This window comes from Melozone crissalis, unplaced genomic scaffold, assembly GCF_028551555.1.
Source record: "Melozone crissalis strain CALT ecotype California unplaced genomic scaffold, PUWL_Pcris_2 ptg000002l_1, whole genome shotgun sequence".
NCBI lineage: Eukaryota > Metazoa > Chordata > Aves > Passeriformes > Passerellidae > Melozone > Melozone crissalis.
The window spans coordinates 25,752,507-25,772,249 of record NW_026535780.1 but is presented as its reverse complement, the minus strand read 5'-3'; the positions used below and the strand labels follow the sequence as shown (position 1 = coordinate 25,772,249).

At 35.7% G+C, this 19,743-nt stretch overlaps 1 protein-coding gene across 1 annotated transcript in view; it reads left to right on the top strand.

Moving 5' to 3' along the window:
• ANGPT1 (angiopoietin 1) overlaps positions 1 to 19,743 on the top strand; it is a 149,036-nt gene that overhangs the window by 59,615 nt on the left and 69,678 nt on the right. Inside the window, exons 2-4 of the mRNA XM_054288555.1 lie at positions 8,961 to 9,116; positions 10,002 to 10,123; positions 18,264 to 18,496. Coding sequence (XP_054144530.1) covers positions 8,961 to 9,116; positions 10,002 to 10,123; positions 18,264 to 18,496 — 511 coding nt within the window. The remainder of the gene's footprint in view (positions 1 to 8,960; positions 9,117 to 10,001; positions 10,124 to 18,263; positions 18,497 to 19,743) is intronic.

Here is a 19,743-nt window from a genome sequence, read left to right as displayed (position 1 = left end):
TTAAAATTATGAAGTGATTCCAGTGAAATGTATCAATTTTTTAATGTCTGTATCAAAACTAAGGTAAACATTGCCACTTATCCAGAACACCTATCATTAAAGTGCTTGTGCCCAGATTATTGCAATACAAGTTGAGAACCATAAATATAGCCAAAATTTATAGGACACAAATGAACATTGCTGCCTACAGAGATTAAACCCCATAATTTAAGAGATATTACATATATGCTCATGTAAATCTATGCACATAAATACTGTGTGTGAGAATATGTAAACTCTTGTCTAGATATTAATCCCTTATTGACTGAAAAAGTTCAGCAGCTTTCAGGCTTCAACCTCCCTGGGCTCTGCAAGGGAATGGATTTTACAACACGTAGAGGTTTTGCTCTTTGCTATATTAGGTACCAATGGACAATGACATCTTTCTTCAATATTGACTAAAATCACGTTGTTTGGGCCAAATGCTGAATGCAAGACACATAGCAAAACAAAATAAGATTTGCCATTTTTAGGCAAGGAAAGGAGAAGAAAAGGACAGTGTTCTTGATTAAAATATTATTATTCTTTGTAGCCTAGATGGGATTTTTATAAATGTTTTTTGCTAAATCAGATATGTTGAGTTGAGAAATCTCATTTGCTTACAATACATTGTCCACACAGCTGCTCTAGCTTGTCAGAGGTTTTATCGAGTCAGAAGTTGGTAGGCAGGATCCTCTGCTGTCAAGCATGAGTCCTGAACCATGAGCCATTTTGTCCATGCAGATTTGTTGTGTTTCTATTGCTCCATGTGTTTGGAAGTAAAGTTAGCTGCATAAACACTGATTGTAGACACAAAGTGTTCCTGCACTTTATCAGTTTTTTTGAACAAAGCAAAACTATGATTCAGTCCTTACCAGGTGCCAATGAGACATCATGGGACAGGGAGTGTGCAGTAAGATTTACATTTCCTGTAACAGACAAACTTGAGGAAGATTTCATTACTCCCTATCACCTAGGAAAAGATCTGAGATAGGTTTCAGTTCTCCTCACCAGTGGGTGATTTGTGATAGAAGCACACACACAGAGGATGTGAACATGTAGTGTGCAGATCATGAGTTCTGGTTCGTGTTATAAGATTGATGGGACGCCTAGAGTGGATGTTTTGTCGATTTCTCTGGGATGAAGGTAAAAATAAGTATTTGTCTGGAAGAATGAGGAAGTTGGTTTTTGGACCAGGGGATACCCTTGAATTCCTGTAGGCCCAAGTGTACTGAAATTGCAGCATTTTCAGTGATTTCAGCATATGAAACTTGTGGTTTATGCCATCTAAACTTCCAATTTAAGCTTTCAAAAAGGATTAAAAATGGAGACTTGGTTGGCATTTGGTGAAATGTACTGCATCTTTAGTTGGCTTTGAGACTTATATCAGGTTAATGAAAGGCACAATGGTAATCTGCATCCTCTACAGGAAAGAGAGAAAAATGATCATAAAAAAGAATTTGTGATCTTTTCATCAGGAAGATCCTAAGACAGAACTAAGAGCTGAAGGCAGAGCACATGGCAATGAATAAAGAGATTCAGAGATTCAGCTTCTGTGAGATATATATCTATATAGATACATAAAATACAAAAAACCCAAAATAGATCATTGTTGAAACACTAGAGCATAAAATCATTGAGTCTTAATTTCACAACCTTTCTTGGAAAAGTGTGCCCATATGTCATAGTGGTGAGTGTCAGAAACCACGCAGAATTAAAAACAGATTAAGTAGTACAATGTTAAATCATTATACCATCTCCTATAACACATATAGATTCCAAATTATATTCCAGCTTCCCAGGTTTATTGAAAGTTTAGATTTTAGCTAAATCTAAACTGGCAGAAAATACTGCAAGCAGAACTATTTATGCAGCTTAAGATTACATTTTTCAAGAACCATATTCAATGCAGTAAGGAGATATTTCAGTGGAAGTAATTTTGATTATGTCATATGTGCATAAGCTAGGAATGAGCCAAAAAGTCTTTAAATATTCTTCTTCCCAGAAGTTGTTCCAAAATTAGTGTTTCTGAAAATTAGACCTCACCAAAAGTATATTTTCTGAAGAAAATTAATTAGTTCCACATTTTAATAGAAAATTATTTTTTTAAAAAATCCCCACAGATGTTAATGTGGTTAGGGTGATATGACAGATGTTGCATTTTCACAACTGTGTCTTCCCTTTCCCAGTGTATGTTGAGGATGGTTCAGATTTTCAGCCAACTGTAAAATCAAATTAATTTAGTTTATAAAATAAGGTGGCTTAGAAAATTATCAAGAAAGAAAAATATCATTCTCACAGTTAAAAATTTATAAATGTTAACCCTAAACAAGAGAATTCTTTGAACGAGAAATATTACTAATCAGTAGAAAATGAGAACATATTGTTATGATTAAATGTTATCAGAAGCTTCCTTGTGGGACCCATTTAATCATGTTTGATGTGATTCTCAGTTATGCTGCTTACTGACTTTATTAAGACTTAAGGTAAAAAAATTAGTTGTACTGACTAATATTCATACTAAAGTAATTGAAATTTATTTCCTAAATGTTTTGCATTCTTTTGTAGAAGAGGTAATCAATGGCATTTCAAGTGACAAATTTCCTTCATAATGATTTTTGGGTTTTAGGCCTAGAAATGGCTAAGCTTTTAGAATGACAAAACTTTAAAAAAAAAAGGAAATATTTCTTGCCACATAATGAGGAACTGAAATTCATATTTGAATATTACACTATTGGATAAACCTAGCTGGGGATATCCTTAAATATCTTGAAACAAAAAACTATGTGTTGCCCATATCTTGTATGTCTATTGATAATTTATTAATTAAAAAATACTTCCCTTTCCAGTTTCCTAAGATTTTAGTGGGATGCCACACAGCATATTGTTCCACCATCATTATCAATTACTATCTCTTACATTTTATGTACTTTACTGAATTGTACAAAGATGCCAAGACACCATTGACATAAGATTGGATATCTGCAAATTGATTTTTTAGAGATTCCAGCTTTGAAAGCAGCGTAATAAAAGCAACTTGAGTTTAGGAAATTTCTGCCAGTTTATAATTGCAGAGGTAGTTAATGAAATAATTTCTTAGGTGGTTCTGCAGAGTGCCACCCTATGGATGAATATTCATACATTCAGAAACTTCCTCAATGAATGTGCTAATTTGACTGATTTGGTCAATTCAGAACAGTTCATTTTATTTATATCATTATGTGTGGCTTGCTTTTCTTGGTTTGGTTTTTTGCTTGTTTGGTTGAGTTTTTCTGAATTTTTGTCATTTAAATTCATGACTCCTTTGTTTTCTGGACTTCCTTCAAAAATCTCATTAGCAGATGGGTCTTCCAAACTTTTTCTCAGTTCAATGGAGATTTTACTATAGAGTTTATTCCAAATATTAAGCCTGCAACCTTAGGTCTGAAGCATAGTAATAGACCTTGATTGACGAAATCAAGATAACTAGAAAGAACTATACAATTACATAATTTATCTGATCTGTACCTGAAATATTCTCCACAGCAATGGAGTTTTCACAGTTTGCTCACAGAAGAATCCCTGCCAATATTTTTTTTACCTGTACTGTTAGAAGACTTTTCATCAAATGTGTAAAAATTAACCTTCCAATACTGGAGCTTCATGGATGTGGAAACAGGTTATTCACTTTCCCTTAACACTTTTGTGTTAGTCCAGAAAGTTATTTCCTTGTTAGCCTTCCTATCAAGCTAAGCATTTCTAAGTCTTTCAATTTTTAAATTTGTGACAAGTCTTGGCCTTCTGTACACTTTTCCAAATAACGTACACCTTTCTTGAACTGCAACATACAGAACTGAAAACAAAACTGCTGCAGACACTAAACTGATGCTGAATGCAGCAGAAAGATTACTTCACCTGTGTTGGAATAATCTCATACATGTTCCATCCCTGATTTCTTCTGACAAAAAGATGTCTGGTCTTTATCTGAAGAGGAAAACCTGCTTGGTTTGGAGCTTTGGTTTGCTTGTTTTTTAGCTTGCAGAAAGATTCTTCTACATTCATAGCACACTTTTATTTACTGAAATTTGATATAAACCCAAGCTCAACCTTCATGAGGACAAGTGTCATTAGTATATTGGAAATCGACCAGACAAGAAATCTCAGTATCACTCAACTGAGGCTGAATCAAACAGTGTTTAGGCGTTGTGTGAGGAGAATGCAGCTGTGGTTTCACTGGTCACAGTGGAATTGCATCTATTGAATTATGCCTTATAGCCAGACAGTAAACATATGATATGCCAAAGATTCAGACATTCAAGGAATCAAGGATTTAAGGAGAAGTATCATTTATGTGTTTGGAACATTTGGTTTGGAAAAAACAGTCCAATGTTTCAGTTCAGAAATGAACATACATTCCCTGCAAGTCATTGTTTGTTTCTCTGTCAGGAACAGAATTTGGGAAACCACACTACCGTGATTGAGGGTTGAGATACAAAAAATATCTGAGCAAGAAGTCAAAATGAGAAGTTGCAATATTACAGAAACTTATGAAAATTCAAAAACAAGTACGGAATAATTGTGCAAGTATCATGCTAATATTTACTTTTATTAACATGCAACTGAAAAACTAAGGCTTATTTTCTTGTTGCTTTAAGGCTAGAAATCTGGGTACATTGAATTTAAAAAAAAAAGGAAATGTTTTTACAGCCAGATTTTCTTATAAGTGTTTGTTTGACTACATATGGATTTGGTGGATTAATTTTCTGCTTCCTCTTAGAATTGAAACCCAAAAATACATTTCATAAGCAATGTATTTCATAACCAGTATATTTCATAACCAATGATTTTGTGAAAGTCCCATATACCACATATCCCAAGATGCCTTTCTATGAGTCCAATTTTTGCAGCAGTCACTTAAAGGTTTCACTTCAGCTTGCAAGGTTGTTTTCATAATTTTATTGAAGTTATCCATGTGATCCTATATCATCTTAATGTAGGTAATCAAGTAAGGTTGTTTCAAAAGTAGTACAGATTAGAGTTTTAGCATTTGTGCATTATTCATTTCCTTTATGTGCCATCCATGTTCATTTTCCTTGATTCCCAGTAATCATATACCAACAGAAATTTTGCAAGGATTGTTGTTCTCTACTCATTGGATTTGTAATACATGAAGGTTGAATCATTGTAAATTAACCATTTTATCAATTTTCCCTCATTTACAAATAACCTATAGAATATATTTTTAAATAAATGCAATATTGGCTTTTTCAATACATGAATAAAATAACTTTTCTCAGTGATAAAGTTTTTCCTACCCCTTTCTACTTCTTCAAATCTCAAAGAAATTCTAAGGAATTCTATATATTTCTATTTCTTCCAGCTTATTTGACTAAGGCTGTTTGTGTATTTATAAATCATAATTCACATAAAATGTAATTTTTCTATCTCACTCCCTGAGGCAGTTTGTCACTGTGGGGAGGTATGACATACTCTCAGATAGAAAAATAAAGAATGAATTAAACTTCCATTGGTTGAGTCGTGGTGTAACATTATACTTATTCATGTTTGCAAAGCAAGACAACACAAAACCACTCTTACAAAATAACACTGGACATTGTTCTTCTGTATTTCCAAATGATGTGCACTCTATGGTAGGAGGACAGTCTATGGTTACTTTAGCTTGTAGTCTTGTTGCAAGGCACTGTATGAAAATGTCTTCTGGGAATCATACCAATTATTAAAATATAGCTCTTACCTGGGACCAGCATTATTTGATCAAAGTAAAAGAAAAAACTCTTATTTTATTTGTAAGCCATCTGCCACAAACCCTTATCATTACATAGACCCTAAGTTACCATTTTAATAGTTCTATTAGTGTTTTGGTGGTTTCTATGAAGGTTATTCAAAAGATATTGTCCAGAAAAGGCTAGATACTCTTAATATATATTCCTCTGGAATGTTTATTAACCAATAACACTGAATCTTCTGACAGTTTTATTTCTGAGAATGTTACAACATTCTTATGCATCCCACCAGTAATTCAGCATTACCCATAACTCCTGTGCAATGTAATGAGTCTTACTGAAAGCAGATGCAGCCAAATTAATAACAAGGACATCAATTTACTGTGGAAACCCATGTAGTTGGAGGGGTGAGATGAGGGGAAAAGAATGCAGAATATAATTCTGTTTCACTTTTGAAAAAAAAAGTAGCTGAAATAAGTAGATACAGTAATTTAAGGATTTGTTTAGTTCAGAGTGTCTGGAGGAATTGAATTTAACTTAATTATAGGATGAAGGAATTCTAGAAAATGACTTAAACCCCTAAATGTTCTTTAATTTGCTTCTGTGAATAGGTTTCCATGTGTCAAATCTTTGGTGAGGCCACCCTGCAAGGATCCTTTTATCACCTAGTAAATAGATGCTATTGCTCTTAACTAACCACAAAGCAAGGTCAGTTCATGTGCTTAATACAAGGCCTCCAGAGAAGGCAAGGCTTCAGATGAAATTCCATGCTTGGTCATAATGAACCTGGTAAATTGTTAGCTTCCTGCAATAAAAATAATAGGTGAAATTTTGGCCTATGGAAGCCAGTGGGAATTTTGGCATTGATTTTAGCAGGGCCAGTATTGCAACCAATAAATCTACAGAGAAAACTAAAAGAAGTAGGCAAAGGGAGGAAGGAAGGGGAATTAATGTAACAAACGCCTATATTATTTCAGTTTTTGTTCAACCCCCCTTTGCCTGAGTGAATAGCTCTTGATACTCCAGAGATGTGCTCACAGAAACTATTGTGGTGGTATTCTGAACAACAAATATTTACAAAGGCATTTAATGAGTAATTCTGAAACAGGAAAGTCAGCTTTGTTGTTATAAGGAGTCAGTCTTAGATTAAATTTAAGGCTGTTTTATGGGTGAGTAATGGAGGGCAATTGCCAAAGAACTGAATACCATGGGGACAGTGTTAGACTGGAATAATCAAAAGTATGACTTATACAATATGCCTCAATCTGTGGTTGTGTTTTTGCTACACAAATCTGCTGTAACTCCACACAGATGCAGTCACAATCACAATCCTCTCTGTAACGTGACTAAAGTAACAGGCAAAGAAATTTACTTAAAAATATACATTTCTTTTTATATTTATTTCCCTATCTGTGGGCATTTTATTTATATGTGAAAACATCTAATTTCTGATTTCTGATGTGTAATAAATGCTGTTATCATTTTTTGCAGCAGTTTTCAGCGGCATCCATTGCACATATGCACCACATTCCTCATGTACAGCAAGGCAGTTTCAGAAAGCTCCAGGCTAGCAAATCAAGCACTATACAGCTACAATACAGACATGCTATACTCCTATCTGCAAAAAAAAATACATTGGATGTAAGGAAATGTGTGCGTGTTGGTAACTGTCATGAGCAGTACCATGACTGGAGAACCCTGTGTTTCATTAGGAAGCGAAATTCATCAGGGGAATTGAACTTCTTGTTCAGATGTTCCAGGTTAAGTCTCCATATTCTGGACCTGAATATGGAAAAGGACAATCACCCAGTTTATGGGGCTCATTCACAAGGACTATTTGCAATCAAGAGATAGTTTGGAGGAAAAAATTAAAACATCCATAGGACATTCACTTTAATTTTGACCATGATGGTTATTGTTTCTTCATACTGGGATAAACAAACAAATAAAACATCAACAACTGTCTTATGCAGAAAATATTTTACATTGTGGCAGTATTCTATTTCTGTAATAATGTTCATAAAACTATTAGGTGCACATAAATGATCAAACTTGTAACAAATATTTTGTGAGCTCAACTGAAGTGAGTCATTAGAATATCTAACAGTAATGGCCCCTAGGCACAGGTATACCTACAGAAAAAATAAAAGCAGCCATTCTTAGTAATGACACTCTATATCTGACTGCCACTCCTTTTTTGCAGTATTTAAATCAACTCTATCTGGTTCTTACTATTTAGTTGTGCAACTTACCTGTCACAGTGACTAACTACTAACTAAGGACTAAATCTTCACTGGGTTTAAACCAGCTGGACTCCAACTGGCTATTTCAGTGCAAGGTATTGAAAACTCTGTTCTGAGCCACCTATCTTTATGTTAAAGCTTTATGGAGGACATCAAGACAGAACAATGCTTCTATAAGTAAGGAAAAAAATCACATCATACTATAGACTAGCCCTGGATTTATGGCCTGCTGCAGCAGGCAAGGACATTGTCAGCTAAAAGGGAATGATTCTGCTTACACAGACCAAAACAAACTGCAACAAAAAGCACCCCTCTCTAGGATACTTAATTTATTTAGAGGATTCTTGTGCAGATTCTGTCCAAGAATTTGTCAAGTAAAACCAAATATCAAGACCAAAAAAGCAAAGGAACAAACCAGCTTTCTATGCTTTTTGGCCAACAAGTTCTTTCTTTTATTGGCATGACAGTGTCACCATTCCTTTACAAATTTTTGGTCTCAATTAAACTAAGCTGCGTTTATTGCTAAGTTTCTAAAAAATCATTTGGGGAATTAAACTGAATAAAAAAATCATATTCCTGCATGACAGACATAAACCAGGGGATGTATGATATGATAGGATCTCTTCCATGGAAGACTCACATGTAAGTTATGATGTACAATAGGGTTTTATGTTTTCCTCTGGTGTGCTTTGCTCTTTTAGGGTTTTATTTTGAAGCTGCTATCTCCATGACAAATGCTTACTGCAACCTTGACGCAGACCATGATACTTGGAAAAATCTTGAGACTCCAGATGAAAGCGGAAAGATAGTCAGATCCCTACCGCAATAGTCATATGGTCAACTGAGACTTGAGATCGCTCCTGAAAATATAAAAAATTCTGCTTTTGACAAGAATGCCAGCTATGCACCCTTTATGACACTAGAATGCCTAAACAGGTAAAAATACTACAGCTACAACTTTTTTTCTCTTTTACAGCTTGAGAACTACATTGTGGAAAACATGAAATCAGAGATGGTGCAGCTGCAGCAGAATGCTGTGCAGAACCACACTGCTACCATGCTCGAGATAGGGACCAGCCTCCTCAGCCAGACAGCAGAGCAGACAAGAAAACTCACGGATGTTGAAACCCAGGTATGTTCCCAGCATGGTTTTCAAAAAGCTGTTAATTGCAGAGAACATTTCCCAAACTCTTTCCTTTCTAACGCACTACCACACAAAACATTTCAACACAGGGGTCCAGGAAACACACTTTGTTTCTTGGTAAGAACAGCATTGATGATTGACCCTTGTTATGTGTCTTTCTTTTGGTTTCATTTGGTTAGTATATTCAGCTCTGTGTGTGCAACAAAGGTAGGACTGCCCAGGAAACTAGATCAGCATTTGACTTTCAATTAACAGCTCCCTATTGTCAATGATATAAGTGTCAGGCTAAATAATGGGTAACAAGATAAATCACAGCTTTTGATCTTCACTGTTGTATATCAATCATTTCCCAATTTTTCAAGCTCTGTAGGACAACAAAAATGGACAATTCAGATTGCTCTGTGAATGTCAACGATTTCAAACAAAAATAAGGCACTGAGCTGCCAACACCACAAAAGAGAGAATGCAGGGGAAAGCTAAAGTAGGAGCTCTATTTACAAAATAGCAGATGCAACACTTTGACTTCATTCCGAGTACTCTTGCACTTTTCTGGTTTAAGCATGCTTTGTAGGAATGCATGTCTGAGGCACGTCTCTTGTTTTTTCTATTGAAATGAAGCTTGTTTGGCAGTCACCTTGCTTCTTTCTGCTGATCTGCTACTATCCTACAGTTTTAGAGTGCCAGAATATCAGCTGGTACATATCAGTGCAGTCTGATTAAGTTCATCTGCACCAGCTGAGCAGCAGAGGTTAAAAAAGGATTTAGAAACAATTTTTGACAAATCATAAAATCAGAATTAAATTATTATGTTATGCTGCTAAAACAAAATATCCAGGACAACATAAACATTAATGTTTTTAATTCATCCTTAAGGTGCTAAATCAAACATCCAGACTTGAAATTCAGCTACTGGAAAATTCCCTGTCAACATACAAGCTAGAAAAACAGCTGCTACAACAGACACATGAAATCCTGAAAATTCATGAGAAAAATAGGTAAGAGTGAGTAAGTGGTCTCTTTCTCTGTTCATTACAAAGTGGTCTGTGTATACTTTGTTTTAAGCAATTGATGAAAGGAGCAAATATGGTAAGTGGACAGCATAGGTAATATTTATGAACTCACTAAAACACCTGGGGTGTGAACTTACACTATATTATGTCCTATGTGATAAATGTAAACTAATTTTTAACACTTTTCAAATTAACTGTAAATTTACATCTTACTCTGTTTCATGACAACTTAGTCATATCACCACAGTTCCAGCAACCTAAAAGCATAGGCATTAAGAGCATTTTAAAGTAGAAAAATATTAAATTATGAGATTTTCAACTACCTTAAAGTGCATCAGAAACAGAAAATCTTCATTAGTTCATCTTTCTAGTTTTAATGGATTCAAAGATATGGCATGTAGAAGGATCTCTCTCTCCTTTTGTACTCTATAGCATACTCGTAGCCATGCTCCATTTTAAGAAGTCAATGGTAAACATTTGGTATTTATGTTTAAGCTGATGAAAAAACTATTTACCAGCACAACTTTTTAAGCAGTAAATAGAGAGCTGGGAAGTAACTCCAGTGTTCTCTTTCTGTGACACAGAGATTTGGCACCTGAAGTCCCTGGGTTTAGCAGTTCAGTATGCCAGAGAGTGTGCTGGTGAGCTGACCTTGTCTGGGACGCCAGACGCCCACCCAGACACTCTCTCACTCCCCCTCATCATCAGAACAGGGAGAAAATATGATGAAAAACTCATGGTTGAGATAAAGACAGGGAGATCACTCATCAGTTACTGTCATGGGCAAAACAGCCTTATTTACTACCAATTAATAACAGTGTAGTGTGGTGAGAAACAGAAACAAACCCAAAAAGACCTTTCACCTCTTCCTCCCCTTCTTCCCAGGGTCAGCTTCACTCCTGATTCTTCTATATGCCCCCTGAGCAGCACAAGGGGATGAGGAATTGGGATTGTAGACAGTAGACAAAGCACAACACTTTGCCTTGCCTTCTTCCTCAAGTTTTTCCCTTCTCCAGCATGGTTCTTTCCCACAGCCTCGTGTACTGCAGGGTAAAAATGCTCCACATGGACTCTGCACAGGTGTCATCTTCCTTCTGGACATATCTGCTCCATTATAGGGTCCTCCAAGGGAAACATCTGCTCCACCATGGCCTCTCCCACAGGCTGCAGGGCTGTGTCTGCTCCAGTGCCTCCTTCCTTCCCCTTCTCTGACCTTGGTGTCTGCAGCATTGCTTCTCTCCCTTGTTCCCTCACTCCTCACTCTGTACAGCTGACTGGAACCAGCTGTGCCCAGCACAGGGCAGCTCTGGCCCTTCCTCACAGCAGCTGCACCTGGGCACTGGCACCCAGGACAGCGGGACAGCTCCCCTTCCTGACTGCTCCTTGAAACACCCAATACTGCTGCCTCTGTGGTGGGCAGGTGTGAGCAGGGAGGACAGGGAGCGCTCTGACCCCTCAGCCTCACTTACTCCCCTCTGGAACGAACAACTGTGAAGTCTGACTAGGACTAAGGTTTTATTTCCTCTCTCTACATTTGATATTAAAATGAGGCAAACAGCTTTTAAGGTGAGGCTGAGACTGAAGCATGTGATACAAGCTGTTGAGAACTGTTTTAATTGAGATCAGTCAGTCTCTCCAAAGAGAGCAGTGTGACCCCATGCTGCTGGACAGGAATTGGCAGCTGAGGCAGAAAAACCTTGCCCAGGGCAATGCTTTAGGCAAACTAGCATAGTGGGCAAGAGGCTACAGGGTAAAGAAGGCAAAATACAGGTAGTGATGGAAAAATAGAAAATACTGTTATGAAGAAATGTGCTTGTAAAATGTGTCTAATTGCAAAGCTGTTGAATAATACATCATTACTGCTACTGATTATGAAAACCATTTTAATGCGTTTAACCTAAAAACTGTTTGCAACCAATAATTCCAGCAAAAGTTATTCTGAAGAAATTGAATTACACTAAAAACTCTTGAACTCCAGAGATGTCCCTTAACCAAATAGAAATGTGAATAAATTAGTGTGGGATTAACTTTGTCTTCAGCAATCTCAAAAATAGGTAATTCACCCAAACTGCTTGTTTGTGCTCTCCCTGTAATCCACAGACAGATTGGCAGAGGCCAGTTCATTCTACATATTTTACAATTTTATTTCAAAATGGACTTAATTCAAGCATTGGTTAAGTATATAAGTACTTGTACTTTTATCTGCTGCAATATGATTAGCAACAAAATTTTGTTGGCTGCTTAAGAGACTGTGTCTTGTATATTTGGGATGTATTTATTTACCTTAGGAATGAATCAGAGTAAAAACCCTTCATGGCAGTAAACAAATAAGCCTTACTTGAACTGACCTTTGGCTTGGCTGACATTATGATAAAATGGATTTTGAAAAGTCAGAAAAAAAGAAGGGCTATTTTTAAAAGCATATTTTTTGTTGTTTTTATCAGAGGTAGAGGTATTTGTGGATAGATGGAAAAGCTCACAGAATTTTATCTTGTAGCAAAACAAAGACCTGGCATGCATTGTGTGAGTCCTTTTAAAGTCTCCTTTAAAATACTGATAAAATTAGGGAGAAGGCAGTGTTATAATTACACTAAAATATGGATCATCCACTCTTGTATCATCATCATCATCTCTTCACAGAGAACTGTGTAGTCTTGGCCCTGCAGGTTCTAAATTTGAAATCAATTGTGTTTGTGTCAAGTTGACTGTGGGACAAATCTTGGTGACCTCAGAAGACACAAGGCTTCTGGACATGCCAACAATTTTAGCTTGCTTAAATTTAAACAATATTTGCAGATTACTCATCAGGCTGTGTTTAGTAGCTATTTGCAGTTAGGTACTCATAATCCCTCTGCATATCACTTACACACCAATAAATGGAGACAAATCCCTTCTTCCACATTATGTAGGTGGACTGTAAGCTATTTTGGAAAGGAACTTTCTTTTGCAATAGATTTACAGCACAGTAGGAACTAGTGTAGGAGCTATTGTCTTTGCAGAAACAATCAAAAGAGATAGTGCACTTTGAGCTAATAAATTGTCTCTCTGTGCTAAAATTTCCTCCATATAAAATAAAAATTAAGATATTAATTACATTCAGACAACTGAATTTTGGATTAAAGTAATGCAAAATCTCATAGTAACAGTAACTGACCGTTGATGTACTGTAGTAACTTGGATATTATCCTTAAATAAAATTAACACTGTGTGTCATCAAGGGAGCAGTGCATGTTCCTTAGACTAGAAATATGTCTATTCTTGGCCTTTCTCTTTACTGCCTGTCTCTGCTCAGAAGAAGGGCCAAATTTTTTTTTATTCCACTGAAATGGAAGATATTCTATGGCATAAGTAGAGTCACATTTGCCTTAGAATCATGTGTCTATTGAGTGTTCTCATGCCATAAATAATTTGGTTTTGTGGGTTCCCACCCACTATAATGTAAACGGTGGTTTCTTCCATTGCCATTTTTTTCCCACAAGAGCTTTCTAAATGCTATTTTGATTTATTCTTGAAAGATTTCCCTTCCTAAGTGCCTTATGAACCCCTTTTTTTTTCTCCCCAGAGTGTACCAGCTGCATTTAATTTATAGTGTGCCATTTGTTACAATAAGCAAATGTAAGAAAACTTTCTATTTGCTAAAATGAAACAAATGAGGAAAAAGATAATGGAATTCTGGATCTTCTATCAACAAATCATGGAAGTGAAATTTAAACATAAAATCTTGCTTTTAGAAAATCTTTTAGAAAATAGTGCTGGATTAACACATTCAGTACAAGAATAATTGTATGCTATAAAAAACAAGGACTCAAGAATGGTTCTTGAATGTGTTTGACTGTGTGAAAGATGAGGAAACATAATATGTCTGTCAAGTTTTATTTGAGGGTTGTGCATATACTACAAAGATAAATCCCAATTTTACACTTCACTTGTGTGAATTATCTTGTCATTGATATAAAAAGTAGGCTTACTGGTGCTAAGTGACTTGTTACTTTACTGGCCCCGAGAAGTAGGAGGACACATATTTTCATAATTCCTTAAACTGATCAGACAGTATCAGACTCCCAAGGTAGTATGAGTGGTCAGCACCTAAAAACATAGGGAAAATTTCACTCACCTAAAAGGAAGTACAAAGAAGCTGTTTCAGGCTTTCTTTGGTAAAATAATGTTCTTGCACTCAAAAGTAAGCACTGAAATCCTCTACCCACTTGTCTTCCCATACATATATAATAAAATAAACCTACTTATGTATGGCCAAAACAAATTTTTTCTAGTGTGACATTACTTGTTTTTAATTATCAAATACCTCAGCAAAGTGTATGTTTTATCTGTATATTTAATAAATAATAATTTTTAAAAGATTATTTTAATGCAAAGGATGTCCATCTCCAAGGTCTAGTCTATAACCTGTTCTCACAAACCTAAACTGAGGATTCTGAAAACAAAGATTTAAAAAAATCTCTTAAACTTCTGTGGTCTGGAATGGATTAGTGATTAAACTACCTTATAAGGCAGATTGTCTAAACTATATTTTCCTTCTCACTTGGACAGCTACCAGAGTGTTTCCTACATGTTCTACTTCATCACCTTTCAAAATGACAACAGCTTTCACTGGAAGTCATTCTTTGCCTTCTGTATGGGTATTCTACCCTCTCCAGCATTAGTAGAGTTTTCTTTTCTGAATCAGCTGGACATAGCACTGTTGCACTGAGGCATTGCACCGAGTCATTCCAAAGGCTGGCAAAGTCATGATATCATTTGTGCCATTGAAAATAGATTCCTAGCCCCACCAAAACCACTACATTAGACATCAAGACATAGCTAACCCTCAGAAATATTACATTTGTCTGGGTTTGGGGTCTGCGTGTGTGTTTGTGTGTGTGTTAAATTAATATTCTCCTAAATAATGCTTCTTTAAAAATTTGAAAAAATATCTTTACTAAGCACTCAGCAAAATTATTTCTTAATGGTGTTTGTCTGTCAGAGTTTGTCTGATGTTACAAAAAAAAGGCAACAGAGTGGTCTTGTCACATTTAAAGAAACCCTAAATACCTTTTAAATTGCTTTCAATCAGTTTCAAGATTTTTTGAACTTCCAAGCACTTTTTTTTAAATTTAAATGATCTATAATAAATATTAATATAACAATACAAATGAACAATTTTGGCCATATTGTTGTCAAAAGCCATAAGAGAAGGTTTTCTCACGCTATTGAAGGATTTCTTCCTTTTGGAACAGTCCAGTTCAGAAATCCCCAATCTGTGTGAAGATTTTGTTTTTGTTCATTTGGAGATTTGACCAAAGTTTTCTCATTGTTTCATAGTAAAACAAAAATGAATGTTTTGGACTTCTCCCAGAAATACAGGGAGTTGTCCTATCCTCCGGACTTACTTTTATCTGATATAGATTTATGGATATAGAAAGCCAATTACATAAATATATATGCATTCCTGAAGTTAGCCTAGTTTTGCAATTTATAATTACAGGACTTTTAATCTACATAGAAAACAAAGGAAGCAAGTGCTTCCATCTTTCCACCACATGTTGACACACCACTCAGAAATATTAGTTTGTATTATTATTAAATCCATAAAACATCTGTTTCCTGTCTGGCTGCGTAGATGCCAAACTGTGGAGCTCTAAACATTGTCAGCTTCTCTTTTCTTGCTTGACATGGCCAGTGCTGCCACAAATAATATTGTCATCCCCCTGGATTCATTTACTAAGGTTTTAGGAAGGCCACAGTGGGAAACAAATAATGCAATGCATAAACTTTGGCTGTCAAAGACTCTTTCTTTGACATGAAATGATTCAGATATGGAAATTATTTAGTTGTGGACATGCAGATAGGATACTGGAGAATTAAGGAAATACATTGTAGTGTACGACATGGATAAGGATAAAGGGAACTTTTTTGTCTTTACTTACTATTTAGCCAAAAAGCTATATTCTATCTTCCTGGATGACATTGTCTTGCATTGAAAATACACAACATTTTGGGGGACTCTAAGACGTCAGACTGGGACGTGCCCCCACCTAGTACCCATTCTATTACAGACTATCCCAAGTGCTTTGATGTAATTAGTCTATCAAAAAAGGTAAAATCTAGAGTCACAACCAGGACTTCAATAATTTCTGTGAAAAAATACCAGTGAATAGAATTATTCTGTGGATAGAACTGATAAATTTCAAAAGGCGGTGTTTTTCTTTGGCAATATATTATGACTAGAACCAAATCTATCTGAAGATTTTCAAGCACTTCTGCCAAAATAAACCACATCTCACTTTCTGCATAAGAAAGTTCAAAGGCTACCACATACACATTCTCAAAAAATCCATGTGAATCTAGACCATGGTGTGAATCTAAACATGATATTTAATGTTAGTGTTCAAGTGATGAAAAATCAGCCACAGCTCTGATAAGGTGCTAAAACAATTTATATTCTTTGGCTTCAAAATCCATATTTTTTTCAGGGTGTAACCTTCTACCATCTTATTTCAGTCCACTAAATCTTGTTATTTTGTTTCTAATTAATGAGCCTTTTAGAATGAGATATATTCTCCTTTGTGTTTGGGACCCTGCAAAAATGTATTTTCCCTCACATCTTTACTTTTTTGCTCCCTTTACTCAGATGCTTCTGATTTTCATGGAACTAGACATATTGATATTTCAAAGTATGTTTTCTTCAGGATCTTTGTAAATTCCATATTTATAACATTTCAGAAAAAAAATGCTGCTTAAAATAATTTATCTCATTCTAGCTTGCACAGCAAATTTTGGTGCCTGAATTTAATCTTTGCATTGTTATCATCTTCAACAGCTCATATTAAGGCTCCATGATATAAAGTAGAAGCAACTCCATATGGATTTTATTACATTCCTCTGTTAGGTTTAATGACCTAAAATTATGCAGGCATTTTGCCACTGATCTATTATCCAGAAGTAAAAACAAAGGTAGAGGGAGAGTGCAAATAAATAAAACCTAAGACTGACTTGAGCAGGAAGCAGTTTGTTGGCAAGTTTTTAACCACCACTTACTTTTTGGGCATGAGAAACACAACCTTTGGTGGATACAACAGAAACCCCAAAGAGAAAGTAGCAGTGAGATTGAATTAATTTCTTTATCTAATACTAATACATTCTTTCTGTTTAATTCCCACCACAGCATCAAAGCACTGTCTTGGAAATGCTTCTTGTTTGTGGCTGGCAGATGTTAGCTATCCTTTAAGTCTACAACAGCACTATTTTTCTAGATGTAATCTGATAGGCCTTTGATCTTGGTAAATTGAACACTTCCAGCACAGGACAGAAAGGGCACCATAAAAAGAATATTAATCCAGAAAAAGTGGGGTTTCTCTACATGTTCAAAATTCTTTATAAAAATTAATGTAATCAGATCACATAGCATGATGCCCAACAGTTTTCTGCCTGAAGAACCTTTTGTGGAATGACCAAACATGGCTGGGGAGTGTTAGTGGGATATGAGTGTAGACTCAATGAAAAAGGGAATCCTACATTAAAATGCAAGCTGCTGATTTACCTTTTGGGAGAACAGTACTATTCTTAATGTGAAAGCAGGTACTGCTCTAATGGGAAATTCTTATCTCAGCTTTACAGACCATGTTAAAAAGTACGTTTATTATGGGTTCCACACACCTTGATGGTCCTCCATAACTTAATATGCTTCTTTTCTTCCCAGTAACAAGACCCTTCATAAATTCTTCTGCAGTTTGCCCTGATTTTTTTGTCTCATCATCCATTTGTGTTACCAACCATGTCCTCTTTAACACCCTGCTCTTCTCTCTCCTCTGCCTACCTCAGGCTCTTCTGCTTTAGCTTTTACATTCAAATGTTGTACTGGCCCTATGCCTGTGCATATTTGTAAATCAGAGTAATACCTTAATACCTACATATGCAGTTCCATGCCCTTTACACACTACAACATGCAAACATCTCAGCCTTAGAGATCACTTATGGTTGACTCAGTGGGCTGAATTACTAGATGTGACATATTTTAGAATTATTGATTTAGGTAGTGAATTATACACTGAAAAAAATGTTCCAGTTTCTGTATTATTAACTGTGATGCCATGAAATAATATTTACTAATTGTTTTATTTCATTTTAGTTTACTTGAGCACAGAATTCTAGAAATGGAAGAAAGGCACAAAGAAGAGCTGGCCACTTTGAAGGAGGAGAAAGAGAACCTGCAAAGCTTAGTCACACGACAAAGCTCCATAATCCAGGAACTAGAGAAGCAGTTAAACAGGGCAACAAGCAATAACAGTGTCCTGCAGAAACAGCAGCTTGAATTGATGGATACAGTTCACACCCTGATCACCCTCTGCTCCAAGGAAGGAGGTAAGAAAGTGGCATTATAAAGTACTTTATAAAGTATATTAGAAGTACTAGGAAATATCTTGTGAATTGAGACCTCAATTTTTGGAAAATCAAAACTTAATCATCTTATTACAAGAAAGAAAAAGACATTATAATTGAGGAGAAAAGAGCTGATGAGAACCCACAAATCAGGTAAAGTTCAGACAATGCTGAGGCTGATCCTTGTACCAACAGCCATATTTGATTTTTTGAATTTATTATCATTGAGTTTTTATATCTTGACCACAGCAGATATAGGCCATAATTACATTGCCTTTGTACTAACAATAATGATATGTTCCTCTGATTATCTGTCTCCTTCTGCTGGAAGTAAGCCAACCAGCTATGGATCTTAGCTTGACAGTACCTCATCTATTCTTGACTAACTTTTCAGTCAATAGAGAGAACAGGCTACTAACTAAAGGAAAGTAATTCAGAGTTTTTTGCATGTGTATGGTTTATAATATTAATTAGTTTGGTTATAGGCTCTTATGGTGCTATAGACATCCAAGAGATTAATCTCTTCTATTGAATTAGATTTTATTTATAATAAGGGATCATTTTTCTTTCTTCTGTCTTGCTGTGTTTTGTTTGCTTCTGGGTGCTTCAAATGAAAAAGGTAGAAATAACATTGAAAGAAGGGCTCGGCAAAGACTCTGTAGGACAATTTTCCTCAAGTATGTATTCCTTAGTAAACAGTTTTTTTACAGAAACAGAGACAGAAAGTCAGATAGAATTTCAATTTTCAAATGCCAAGGACACTGCAGAACATCTTAAGAAAGAAATTGGTCGAGGGAGGTGTGGAAGCCACTGTGCAAAATGGAAATGGTGCACTTGGAAGAATATATTATTATCTATGGAAAAAAGCAAAGTCATACAGAAATGACAACATAAAAATCCTTTTGAGAAAGGCACAAGATAAACATTGAGAAACTGTAGACATGTGTAATCTTTTAGCAATTGTGGAAGCATGGATCAAGGAATTCTCTGAGAGGTATCTGAATCTGAAAAGCCCAGCATAATAGATTGTTGTCATTCTAGAGCTCTAAGTGCCACAAACTAACAAAAAAAAGGCAAAATACTAAAATTAAACCAGCAACAACTACCCTAAACAACTTGTCACCTGCATCATTATTCAGTGCTCTCTGTAAGAAACAGAAGACATACTAGATCAATCAAACTATTCAGCTCAAGGCAATGAGGATTTTCTCTCTGTTATATATTCCCAT